The sequence below is a fragment of the Haemaphysalis longicornis genome, unplaced genomic scaffold (genome assembly GCF_048455015.1).
Source record: "Haemaphysalis longicornis isolate Haplotype H1 unplaced genomic scaffold, Haemaphysalis longicornis Haplotype H1 scaffold_2, whole genome shotgun sequence".
Lineage (NCBI taxonomy): Eukaryota > Metazoa > Arthropoda > Arachnida > Ixodida > Ixodidae > Haemaphysalis > Haemaphysalis longicornis.
The window spans coordinates 17,500,712-17,513,769 of NW_027526295.1; the positions used below are offsets into that span (position 1 = coordinate 17,500,712).

The following is a 13,058-nucleotide window of genomic DNA, read 5'->3' on the forward strand; positions in this document are numbered from 1 at the left end:
GCTAAAATAAAAACAGCAGGATAGCTGCTTCGCGCCAGTCTCAAGCCACAGGAAAATTGTGCTGACCGTTTTGAACCAGCCTTTCTTCTACAGGCTAGCTACTAACTGAAGCATGCATGTTGGCACGATAGGCCCACCAATGTTCAATGGCTGCAGGTTTTCCCCCGTACTTTGTTCACCAGAATGCCCATGTGGAAAGTAAACCTCAGGGCCAGCACTCGAGACTTCTGGCCTTTCGCAGGAATGGCCAGCTGAAATGCAGTGGGAAACATAGCTGGCTCCAGTGCAGACTGGCTGTGGTACCTAAGGGCACGTCTTGAGTGAATAGGGCCGTCAGTTGTCGGTGACCTTTCGTGTTCACCTCTCCGATATCATTTACATGCCGTGGTGTAAGCTGCCAGCAAGAAAAGAACGGCTCAAAGGATGGCACAAGACTAAAACGTTTTAGGCACCGACCTGGAAAGGACACAGACCTTCGCAGCCTCGAATTAGACAAACCGCCGCAACTTTCCCTGGAAGCCTGAGTGCACCCAGCTGACACCGGCCCCAATTCCACCTCGCCCACGTGAAGGCGCCCCATTACTGCGAGCGTTTGTGGTGCGTGCGTGCGTTCCCCACCGGGCGGGCATGCTGTCCAGTTCAACTGCCTGCTGCGAAGGTTGCTGGATCGCCAGGAGCAGGAGCACTTCCACAGCTGGGAATGTGAGGGGCAGGAGGTTTTGCTAGTTCTAGGAGCTCTCTGCACATGGTTCCAGGGCCCGTGTCCGCTTGCACGGTGGAGGAATGTTGTCGATGGATGGCCCTCAACAAGTGGCTTCATTAGAGCCATTTCTGGTTTGTTTCGAGCTGAATTCCACGGTGTGTTCCAACGGACAGGTCTTTTGCCTGTCAAGCGATGGCAGTAACAGCTGCTTGCCCAAGGAAATTTTTTTCCAATCACGAGGTCCCAGTGGGTATCGGACATGCTCCCCTGGCGTCTCCAGAGACGGCAGAAGCCTGGGCAGTGCTCGCCGTGCGGACAACCTCGGCTGTAGCCAATGGCTTGATGGAGGACTGAATGAGTGGTGCATGAGCCTAGGAGAGGAGCTAGTCAGAATCGTTGTTATTTTTCCATGGAGAGAGTAATGATACAAGGAAAAGAGTGCGCTCAAAAAGGGCACAACCCCGGAAACAAAAGCATCAGTCCACGGGAGACTTGAAGAGGCTGAGCGAGCGTGCTGCAGAACTTAGGCACGCAACTGGCGCGTGTGCGACCACAGGTGGATCGAGTGAACTGCGCCATGCTCTTGGCCCGCCTGCAGCCACACGGCAAGAATGCTCGCAGGTGCAGGCTGCCTGCACACTGTGGGGATCACCTGTCTGCACTGGATGGGCACATGGCCGCCCGTGAACTCTAAGAGCCTGAGAAAAGAGTGGCCCCTATTCTCAACCATCGTACAAAATGACCCCACAAATGAACATAAAACAACATGCGATCCTTTCATGAGAGCCAAGGTGCTGGAATATGGAACACTCCAGCAGCTTGGCTACGGGGTTGGTGGTGCACTTTTCTGCACGGCAACCGAGACCTTGGAACTATTGCGGCATTCCGAGACCTTGGTTGAAGCAAGGAGCACCCGGTTCACACCACGGACTGTCCAAGACGCTGGAACCGGTTCGGCCAGCATTCGAGCGCCTTGGAGTTTTCCACCCACCGGCGTCCACCCAGCGAGCACGCAAGTCCTCTCGAGTTCAACACAGCCGCAGCAGCACCGACGGGGGCGCTGTCCTTTATTGGTCGCTGCTGGCCCCAGTGCGGGCAGGAGGCGCGCGTGCGCGGTGTCGGTGGCACGAGCCCGGGTGGGCGGCGGGGTCCTGCTCTGCCGGCGGGGGCGGCCAGCCTCGGGGGCGCTTCGGGGGGGAGCCGGCAGGCCCAGGGGCTCAGTCCGGGGCCAGGCTCCGTCAGGGTCCTCATCCTCCTCTGCTGGGAGTCGTCCCTGCACAACCATTCTCTCCTGCAGCGCAGCTCACGAGTGCCCGCTCCCGTGGTTCCGCATTGCCACCAGCCTTGTAGCAAAGAGGACACCGAAAATAGACGAAGCAAGCAGGAAAGTGAAGGGTGGCAAAAGTGCGAGGGGGAGGAGCCAAGGTCATGCAAGACAAGCTGGGTGGCAGCGAGGCGTTGCGAGATAAAGCCAGAGAAGCGTGCATTGTCGTGCATTTGCTGGTGAAGCACTTGCTTCCGGAGACACAGCAGCTATGCGCCGTCACCGAGAAAACTGCGGTTTTCACAGCACTCAAATTTCGCATTAGGCTGTAATCGTGAGCCTTTTGTTTTTTCTCGGGATACTTTTCCAAGTGGCCCACTTTTTTTTCTCTCCTCTCTCCATCATATACCTGAAAAGCCTGGTGTTCTAATGCAACAGTACAGTGAGTGTTTTGATGGGCCTGGCATAATTCCTCCGCCCAGGCAAGTGTGTCCCTTCTTTGTCACATGCATAGAGTTTCATACAATAACAACTAGAGAGGAATCTGGTGCTGCAATCGTACGCCTCAATGGGCGTGACGGGTAGTTCTGGATTCGGATGGGTGCTCGATGGCTTGTGGAAGTTGCTATGGATTGCAGGCAGTTTCGTTTTCGTTTTGGATTTACATGAACGCATTTGCCTACGCGGGGTATTGGGGGGAGTGATCAAAAATACGTTTCTCCTTGAACTGCATGCCTCGCGTGCACTGACGCCGCCCTGGGTGGAATGTTTTATAACCAGAGTTGCGAATTGGGTGGGTTATCAATACATTGCCGCACAGCGAGCATGAAAATACAAACGACGGTGCATTGTGCGGCGAAGTTGTCTGCTAATCAGGAGTTGCGGCGCTGCTCATTTGGCAGAGCAATGTATTGTCAAAGCTGACGACGGTGCGAATCGCTTGGAACAGCCCCACCTTTCGTGCGAACGCCGGCTCCTACGGCATAGAGCAGCACCGGCGGCTGATAGGAACGCAGCTTGATGGATGTCACTAACTCCTCCAAAGGTAATCGTTTTCTTTTTTTCTTATGAGCACAAAACTTCTCTTACTATTACAAACCACCAGCACCGAAACTTTTACAAGTAGTTTTTAAAGAAGTCCGCGTCCTGCTGTAGTTGGTGGAAAATGGCAAATCTGCTCCACAAACCTCCTACTAGTCGAAATCAATAAAATCTGGAAAGGACAAGCCCTCTACGCAGATTGGAAACTAGGGCACATGATTTTATGATTTTTATCCCCAAGCCCGGAAAGCCCATCCAGTTCACCAACCTTCGACCCATTACTCTCACGTCTAACGTGGGAAAAGTAATGGAACGCATGGTCCTCAAACGGCTCCAACACCGCCTCGAGTGTAACACCATCTTACCGCCCAACATGATCGGATTCCGTAGCAAACTTTCAACTCAAGACACTCTGCTCCGAATATACGAGGATGTCCATAAGGACCCTAGCTTAGCCCAACTTAAAGCAATTCTTGCCATCGACCTCAAAAAAGTATTCGATAATGTTCATCACGACGCCATGCTTGAAGAATTAATACATACAGGTTGTGGCCACCACCTATATCGGTATGTCGCAGATTTTCTGCATGGAAGACAACTTACCATTGGTGTCAGCGAGTACAGATCAGGCCCTATTTCTCGTCCCCAGAGAGGTATTCCTCAAGGATCTGTCCTGTCGCCAACACTCTTCAACTTGGCAATGCTAAAAATTCATAGAGCCATCGCCACAATTCCCGATATTAAATATTCTTTGTACGCCGACGATATCACAATCTGGACCAATTCAGGCAACGCGGGACAAATTCAGGACAACCTTCAAAACGCACTACATGCAGTAGAGGACTTCGCGAAGAGGATCGGACTTGAATGCTCTGCCGAAAAGACAGAACTCCTCGTACACAACCCGCGGTGGAAGCCGCCCACTGTGCGGCTCACACATCAAGGCAAACCAATCGAACCGCAATCCAGCATCAAAATCCTTGGACTTCATATACAGGCAGACGGAGGTGGACACAAAGCAGTCAACCACACACTCAAGCAAGGGGAGCAAACCCTCCACATGATGAGAAAGGTTGCTAACAAAAACCGGGGCTTGAAGGAAACAGACCTTCTCAAACTACGAGATGCACTCATCACCGGTAGAATTCGATACCAAATACCCTATGTTAATCTTACAAAATCTCTTGAAAAGAGACTTGATACGCTAATCAGGAAAGCCACGAAGTGAGCATTAGGCCTTCCCATCAACACTAAAAATGAAAGCCTGGATGCTACGGGAACAGTTTACAAGGTTGAAGAAGTCATCGCAGTGCGCAGATATAATCAGTTACGCCAAATCGAATCCACCCAAGCAGGCCGCCTCATCATGACTGAATTGGGATATAACCGAAACCGGAGGAACCGATGCGATGCAATCCTTATTCCGCAAAACGTTCTGCAGCACCTACACGTAGCCCCAATCCCACGGCATATGGATGTAGAAAAAAAACCAGCCAGCTACTTTTGCAAAAAGATCGCAAGAGATCCGAACAATACTCATGTCTTCACCGACGCGGCCAAGAGAGGCAACATGTGTGCGATTGCCTACGTGACCACGAAAGGAGAAACGAACACTGATCTCCGCAACTGCCACACAGTGGAGGAGGCGGAAATTCTCGCCATAGCCCTCGCAGCAGCTCACCAATCCGAACCTAGTAGAATCACCAATATTTACACCGATTCGAAAAAAAGCACGCATTCTTTTGGGCCAAAACACTAGCCATCCAAATGCGTTACCCCTTTTTTCTGCCGTCAAAGGACCAGTTATGGTGTACTGGATCCCTGGGCACACTGGCATGTCGTGGAATGAAGGAGCCGACCTGCTCGCCCGCGAAACCCTTCTCCGGGCTCCCGACATCAGTGACCAAGTGCGGAACCCTAGTCCTCCCAAGCTCACACTAAAGACCTACCTACCCCGTCAGAGACGTCTGCCTTCACCTCATGCCAGACTGAGCCGGCAGGAACAGGCTACCCTTCGTCGAGCCCAGACAAACACGCTTCTCACACCAGCTCTACTTCACCTGTACCGAAACCACATACACACACCCCTCCCAAACTGTGCACGCTGCAAGGTACCGCAGGATCAAAGCCACATCCTGTGGGTCTGCCCAGACACCAAGCCAATTAGGGCACATCACACTGGAGAGTGGCTGGAGGAGCAGAGGAGCCTGGAGGACTTCATCTTGAAGGCCACCAGAAGCTGCCTGGAACGAGGCGCCTCTTAGCCACCTCCGTTTCCCCTTCCCTTTTGAAAAGCAATAAAGTATTATCTCTCTCCCTCTCGACTCCGCGTCTGCTTTTTATTTTAAATGCGCGTTTTTATTTCGTACAAAACTAATTTTTCGTCCCTAACTTTCTTGTTCGCCATGTAATTTGCAAACGGAGAAGCAGGCACCAAGAGCTTTTTTGTTAAAAAACACACTTTGCGCAGCCATAGGCCCATTTCGATCTTACGCAATCCGGTTCCACAACTACCCATCCTTCCCACTGAAGCGTAAGCGCCGCTGCCACGTTCGCGTTGCCACTAGCGCCAGTTATTTGTATGAAACTCTATGGTCACACGCAATACACTGGAGAATTTGTTATCGAGGTGGGTCAAAAAATAAATGAGCAGGTTTAAAATTTTTCTCTGAGCAAACTGCTTCTTCATTCATGGCCAAACTTTATACAAAGGTCACAATCCTTTTGCGGTCTATCTTGTTGAGCCGCAAAATGGGGACGTCACTTACGTGCTTTTTTAAAAATGGGATAGAACTGATTTTGGCCCAGGGGTGGCCACGATGACACAATGCCAGTTGGCGGGAGGGCCCAGCAGCCCAACGCAGCAGCACTCGAGTGTGTCACTCGTTTTGCCTGGCCATCGGCTGTGGCCAAGCAGCCTTTCCTCTCGCAAATCGCATTATGCGCTCTGCTCCGAAGCCGAGGTGGCAGTCCATGACAGGCACGTCGCAGGCGGCCATTTCCAGTCCCATAGCCTCTGACGCCTACTCTTGGTGCCGACCCCCACAACAGAGAAAACGGGGTGAAGAAGAGGGCCACTGCTACGATGGGACAACCATGCATCGATGAGAAGGGTGCAAAAAGCCCTCGCACAGGACTACACTGGTCCAGAAGGGGGCCACGAATGAGGGGGCTCGTAGGGCACACGCAAAGGGCCATGGAGAGCCACAAGCAGTGGGCTGCAGAGCAACGACTCACACAGGTAGCCTGGGGCTACTTGTTCAAACAAACTTGCCTCGGAAAATCAACATCTTGGAGGGAATCTACGACTGCATCAAAAATTAAAGTCAGATCAATACATTGCAACGTGTCTCAGGATACTAGTGCAGAAACTTGGCCACGGCGGCCCTAAGATAACTGAGGCACATTTCCCACCGCAAGAAAGACGCACATACCCGAGACGGCCCCTCATTTTTTTGAATATTTATTAATGACTTACTTTCTCACGTAACATCTTGCATGCGACTTTTTGCTGACGATTGCATAATCTACCAGAAAATAAATAACCCTAGCGACCATGTAACACTTCAAAATGACCTAAAGGCTATCCGCGACTGGTGCAATACGTGGCAAATGTCTCTGAACTTAAGCAAATGCCAAAAAATTTCTTTCAGCCGAAAACGCATTAACTCTAATTTTTCGAACTTCCTAAACAACCATTTAATTACTGACGCTTTAAATTATAAATACCTAAGCGTGCTGTTAACGGCTAACCTTTCATGTTCCACCCACATTAATGCCATATGTGCTAAAGCTTCACGATCACTGGGATACTTACGTCAAAATCTGCATGCTGTGCCCTCTAACATTCGTCAACTAGCCTATAAAACTTATGTACTATCACAGTTAGAGTTCACTTATTCCGTTTGGTACCCCTACCAAAATTACCTTACTTGAAAAAATAGAAGCAGTGCAGAATCGGGCTGCACGGTTTATAACCAAGTCATATCACTTCAGCTCAAGCATAACAAAAATAAAACACCATCTTTCACCAGAAACACTGCATCTGCGCCGGCAAACCGCTCTCCTGTGCATTTTTCACAAATACATTCATAGCAGCAGATATTCCCCTTTGCGCATTATAACCCCCCTTTCCACATCACACAGATTATTTAACCAACGTAGCTTCGCACGCATGTACGGCACCACCAACGCATTTGATTCATCCGCTCTTCCATGTGCTTGTGGAATGATCTTCCTGATACCAGCGTGTCGCTGACTAACCCGGAAATATTCTGTCATCACTTGCAGATCCATTTTTCAGATTAAACAGGAATGATTCCGTTCGCGTTGGTTTTTTCTTAGTTTCGCATTGTGTTTTACTTGATGATGTTCTTATTTTTTGCATAATTCTCTTGCCGTCGTGATGAAGTTGTTTTTTGACTGCTTACTTGACTCGTTGATATGTGTATATGACATGACTAATTACTGTGTATAACTTTTGTTCATTATTTTGGCGTGATTTCCTCCACAAGCCCCCCTGACTCAATGCCCTGCTGGGCCTGTAAGGTACTTTGGACAAATGAACAAACAGTGCGGCCGGCTGCCTTCCTTGCAGTAGGAAACATGCCTCGGGGTGCGTTCACTGCCCTCTGCCAGCCAGTGTGGGCCCCGTCTTGGCTCGCCAGCTGAGCACTGTGGCAAAGCGTGCAGGCTGGCGGTGGCCCGCTCTACTCCAGCTCCTCCGCCAGACCTGGTTGACGGAGGAGCTGGAGTGTGCAGTCAACCCGCACGTCCCGTTCTTTCAGCTCTCTACCAGGCACTGGCGAAACACGAGCACTGGCAGCGGCCTGGTCGGCCTCCCCGTTGCAACAGCGGACAGCAGGAACGCTGCAGTCGTGAGCTCGGTCAGACAGAGCTTTGCGGAGGGCAACAAGCGCTGGGCCATGTGCTGAGCCACAGCGCAAGCGGCAGGACGACAGCCAGCCCTCACTTGCACGTGCTCTGCCGAGAGGCCAGCCCCAATAATTCCCCAAGCAAGTGTGTTCAAGTTTTTGCCGATAACATTGCCATTTTCAAAGAGCGGCTCACAGCTGCACGTGTCGCCGTGGGCAGCATTTATTTTTGACATTACTGTAGTGCTCCCACAGGCGGTCACTTTGCCATCTTCCAGTTTAACCGATGCACCAGTGCCTCCCTGCAATGCACAAAGGGTGCTGCGTCTGGCACAGCCTTCCCTAAACCGTGGTCCCTGCTGCACAGGGGCCAAACAGCACACTTGCCAGCTGTCCTTGTGCAGTCATGCTACGAGGCACGAACGAGACAACAGCCTCTCGGGGCTTGCGGTTGCGAGCCCCACCACTTGGCCTCAAAAATACCTTTCGCAGCCAGGGCCACAACGACTGCCTGCGGCAGCGCCACAACAACGTTGAAAGCAACGCACGCGGCCACCCAACACCTGCTGTGGCGACACATGCGGCTGCAAGCCGCTGTTTGAACATTGCCTCGTGATCAGCAAAAAATCGAACACGCTCACTCTGGAACGCATCAGCGCTGCCAAGAATGAACACTTGGGAGAGCATTGCATCAGTGTAGCTCCAATTGCACCCACAAAGGAGAAGCCAGACTACCTTCACAGGGAACGTGCCGATAATGGTTGGCTTTCTCGTTTTCATGTCTTGTTTTTCCACGTTTTTGTTTTCTTCAGTTTCGATTATAGCATAGAGAAAATAAACTCCAGTTGTAAGTGAGCGCTTCGTGTGTCCTCCTGCTGTCGTCCTGTGGCCAACATGCCTCACCAACTTGCCCAAATGTTCACGTTCCTGCAAATATTTCCCGCTGACAGCGCCGTCACAACACTGAGGGAGCCAATGTAGTCTACAGCAGGCGTTCCTGCCTTGCTTTGGACAATGTGGTCCATGGCCAGGTACGACCCGAGCACTTCCGCTGTAAACGTGGGAGTGCTTTGGTGATGCCAACATGCTGCCCGACGGCTGCGCAGGCCACAGCAGGTTTGGTCTGATGCATCCCACTTAAAGGCCCTGCCTGCTCTGTGTCTACACGAGGTGTCACATGACCCCAGGCTCACATCCCAGGGTGCCCCACATCCGTTTTGGGGTCATTCTGTGTCACTGAAGGTGGTGGGTTGCTTTGCGGCAAAACGGCTGAGAACAGTTAGTGAAAACGGTTGCAAAGCATGCTCTCTGCACTGGACGAACAGAGTTGAACCGTGGGCCTGAAAATTAATATGCAGAAAACCAAAGTAATGATCAATAACCTCGGGAGAGCACAGCGGTTCGAGATAGGTGGCGAGGCAGTAGAAGTGGTAAGCGGTAAGACACCTTAGTGGTAAGACAATTTAGGCCAAGTTGTCACCCCAGATCCCAACCATGAGGCAGAGATAATTAGAAGGATCAGAATGGGGTGGAGTGCATACGGCAGACATTCTCAGATAATGAATGGCAGCCTACCAGTGTCCCTGAAGAAGAAAGTGTATGACAGATGCATTTTACTGGTACTCACCTACGGGGCAGAAACCTGAAGGCTCGCTACAAGGGTTCAACTTACATTGAGGACGACTCAGCGAGCAATGGAACGGAAGATGATAGGTGTAACATTAAGGGACAAGAAGAGAGCGGAGTGGGTCAGGGAACAAACGCGTGTTAAGGACATATTAGTAGAAAGTAAGAAGAAGAAATGGATGTGGGCAGGGCATGTAATGCGAAGGCAAGATAACCGTTGGTCATTGAGGGTAACAGAGTGGATCCCTAGAGAAGGTAGCGTTGCAGGGGGCGGCAGAAAGTTAGATGGGCAGATGAGATCAAGAAGTTTGCGGGGATAAATTGGTCACAGTTGGCACAGGACCGGGGTAATTGGAGTTCTGTAGGAGAGGCCTTTGCCCTGCAGTGGGCGTAGATAGGCTGGTGATGGTGTTGAAAACGGCTGAGCAAAGGAAGGTCAACCTAAAAGCAGCATCGTTCTCGACCAGGGAATCCCGCGGGTGTCCAGGCTGCAATGGAACTTCCAGAGGCCAGCAACCTGATCCCGCCGCATGCCAGTGCGGAGAGCCCCTGTGGATGCCTGCATTGTGATCTGGACCTCCTGTGCTGCGTTAGAGGCTGACCCCACATCCGTAATCTGGGTGAGACGCGACCAGGATTTTGCACAGGCACAGCAAACACGCTTCCTTGGTGTGTGCCAACATCTTAAACAGACCCTGCAGCCCTTTCATCTGCCACCTCATTTCCGGCGATCCCAGAATGACATCAGGATTTCAGCCATATGCCGACATAATGGCCCCAAGAACAATGTGGTTTTTGGAAGTCTTTTTGGGGGTGAAAACGCATGCATGACGCTAAGTGAATCAGTGTGAATGATGGATTCGGAACATGATATTCAGCAGTGCAATTTACAAGAAGCTGTGGAAATGGTGCAATTTGCACTCGTGGTCCTGGAATCACTAGAACAGTGCGCGTGCAGCCCTAGACGCGGTGGGAGGCATCCCTGCACAACTCTGCGCCCTGCTTGTGCTCCTGCAGCGTGGCCGAACTGCACTTCTGGGTGCCCCGTTGTACAAGTGCTCAGGGCACAGGTGCCGTGCAATCGGTGACCAGAGGAGGAGGCTGCCAGGACGCATCCCAAAGGCGGCCCCCCGGGCGTGCCCCACAAGGCACGAGGGGGCCGGCTGCTCGCCCACGCACAAGCAGCCGCTCTGTTGCCGGCCAGACGAGCGCCCTCTGCCTGCACACGGGCAACGCAGCGGCCCCCACCGGCCAGGGCGGGCAGGAGAACCCTGAGGCTTCCCCTTCAGCCACCACGCACAGTTACTTGAAACTCCCCATAGGCCGCAAGCATCAAAAAGCAGCCCTTTTGATTGGTGGTCCACTGCTTCGGATTTTTTTTTTTTTTTTTTTGTACAGTGGCGCTATCTGTTGGTCATTAAATGAACCACAAAACGCGCTTTGCCGTTGCTCCACCGTGCAGTGCAACCCGACTCTCCGACATGGCCCGCTGGACAACCGGAGCGAAAAATGGTACTTGGGTGAGGCTCGCATAAGTTTGGGGTGCCGAAGGAGCCCAGTGCGTCCACCATGCAAGTGTTTGATGTGCGTTAGAAGCCGAGGGCAGGCAGAAAAAAATGGTGCGACCGTGTGGTCAGTCAAATGCATACCTGCGCACTGCATGCACTGTGCATCATCAGCTGTGTTCCTGTGGCAAAAGAAAGCTTAAAAATTTGCTTTCACAGCCCTAAGCATGCTTGAAAGGATAACTTAGAGCTACTCAATCAGCTGCTCAACTAGTTTCGACATGCGGTGTGCTGTAGGCTGAGCAACAACTGCAAAGCTAGTACTTTACCCGCCGCGGTGGCTCAGTGGCTAAGGCGTTGCGCTGCTGAGCACGAGGTCGCGGGTTCGATTCCCGGCCACGGTGGCCGCTTTTCTGATGGAGGCGAAAAGCAAAAACGGCCGTGTGTTCGAGATTTCGGCGCACGTTAAAGATCCCCAGGTGGTCAAAATTAATCCGGAGCCCTCCACTACGGCGCGCCTCATCGCCTGCGTTGCGTCGGCGCGTTAAACCCTACAATCAATCAAATCAAAGCTAGTACTTTAGGTCAGACCTAGGCTGTGCCCGAATGCCCTCACTAGTGCCACTTGGTCGAGGCAGTCGTGCAAATGCAAAAACAATTGCAACATCAAAACTGGAATCAAGAAAGCAATCAATAACTTACGAAGGTACAAAAATAAAGAATTATGCACCTGTAAAACAAAGCGTATTGTGAAATTTCCACCTCACCTAATTAGCGTGTTTTTTGTACAGTGTGTGCGGTGGCTGAGTTGGCCATTTTTTGAGGCTGCACTTTGCAGCCTTGGCCGAGTGCCGGGGGGGGGGGGGGGGGGGGGGGGGGGGGGGGCTCACGTGCAATGGTGGTGGCTCTCTGTCGTCGTCTTGCCGGGGCGGCTACCGCCAGCGGGCACCCAGGGACGAGCGCTTGCGGCCCTTGGCGGCCAGCTGGTCCTCTCCTGGCCGCGACGGGTGGAACCAGGGCAGCGAGAAGTCCCTGCGGCGGCAGCCACCAGCGGTCAGGGCTACTATGCAAGCCGTCGTCAATCTCTGGCTTAGCGCCCGTTGAACACAGCCCACTGGCGCTGCAACGCGCAGCCTCTGCCAGCAGCACGAGGGCAACACTGGTGGCACCAAAGAGGAATCGGGGGCCTCTTCCCCTTCCGGTCACTCGCACTGCGAGCAGACAGGGCACAAGAGAGAGGGGACGACCGTGCCGCTTGTCTGTGCTGACCATCGCGGACCCCCGGGGTGCGAGTGACTGGAAGTGGACGAGCTGCAGCGTCAGCCCGGATGTGTGCACAACCACCGAGTGACTGCCTGAGCCGCTCACGGGGGCATCTTGCCTTTGCATTGCATAACACAAAGCCAGGCTATCGTTAGCCCAGAACAGGCACTGCGATGTGACGTTACGAAAGACGTTTCAGTGAGCTGCTCGTGGGACCGGGGGGAACGCAACGTGAACAGACCTCCTCAGGAGCTCAGAGGGCAATCTCGCTGCCGCACACTCAGCACAGTGCTGCTCCGGTATTCAATCAGTGAGTCGTGCCATCCCGATTCCGAGAGTGTTGTTTAATGCTCCCAACGTTATTTGATGGCCAACGATTAGTCTGTATGCAGCACATCTGACTTGCACGTGGAATAAATGCGGCTTGTGGTTTTTCACCCCGAGGCCTCCCGTCTCTGCCTGCCGCAGCCAAAGCGGCAGAGCTGTTTCAGTTCACCAGCCAGTAGTGAACCCGAATAGCAAGTTGCTCACGAGTTTGTGTTTCTGAGAAGAAACTTTGTTGCCCTGCTAAAAACGACTTCTTCCAGGACAAGACAGGAAGGGTGAATATCAGCATATAATTGGAGAGCACATTCCGATCACCGCATTCACAAATTGGTACCCGTGCTGTTTTCACCACCGGACTCAATTGCCAAATTATACATGAGAGTCAGTGGGGAAACAACGAAAGGCAATACACGCTCTACAGGTTTATTTACAAATTCAACTGGGAGCAGCATAAG

The 13,058-nt window shown here is 52.3% G+C and overlaps 1 protein-coding gene across 2 annotated transcripts in view; it reads right to left on the minus strand.

Annotated features, from left to right (window-relative positions):
* Positions 1-1,074: 1,074 nt before the first annotated feature.
* Positions 1,075-13,058, minus strand: part of LOC144168776 (uncharacterized) — a 47,597-nt gene continuing 35,613 nt past the window's right edge. Inside the window, exons 8-9 of one of the 2 annotated variants that reach the window (XM_077697742.1) lie at positions 11,904-12,045; positions 1,837-1,976 (exon numbers count right to left, since the gene is read on the minus strand). In XM_077697742.1, coding sequence (XP_077553868.1) covers positions 11,946-12,045 — 100 coding nt within the window. In that variant the 3' untranslated portion in view covers positions 1,837-1,976; positions 11,904-11,945. Of the gene's footprint in view, positions 1,977-11,903; positions 12,046-13,058 lie in introns of both variants that reach the window. The other variant, XM_077697741.1, reaches the window with a different exon arrangement.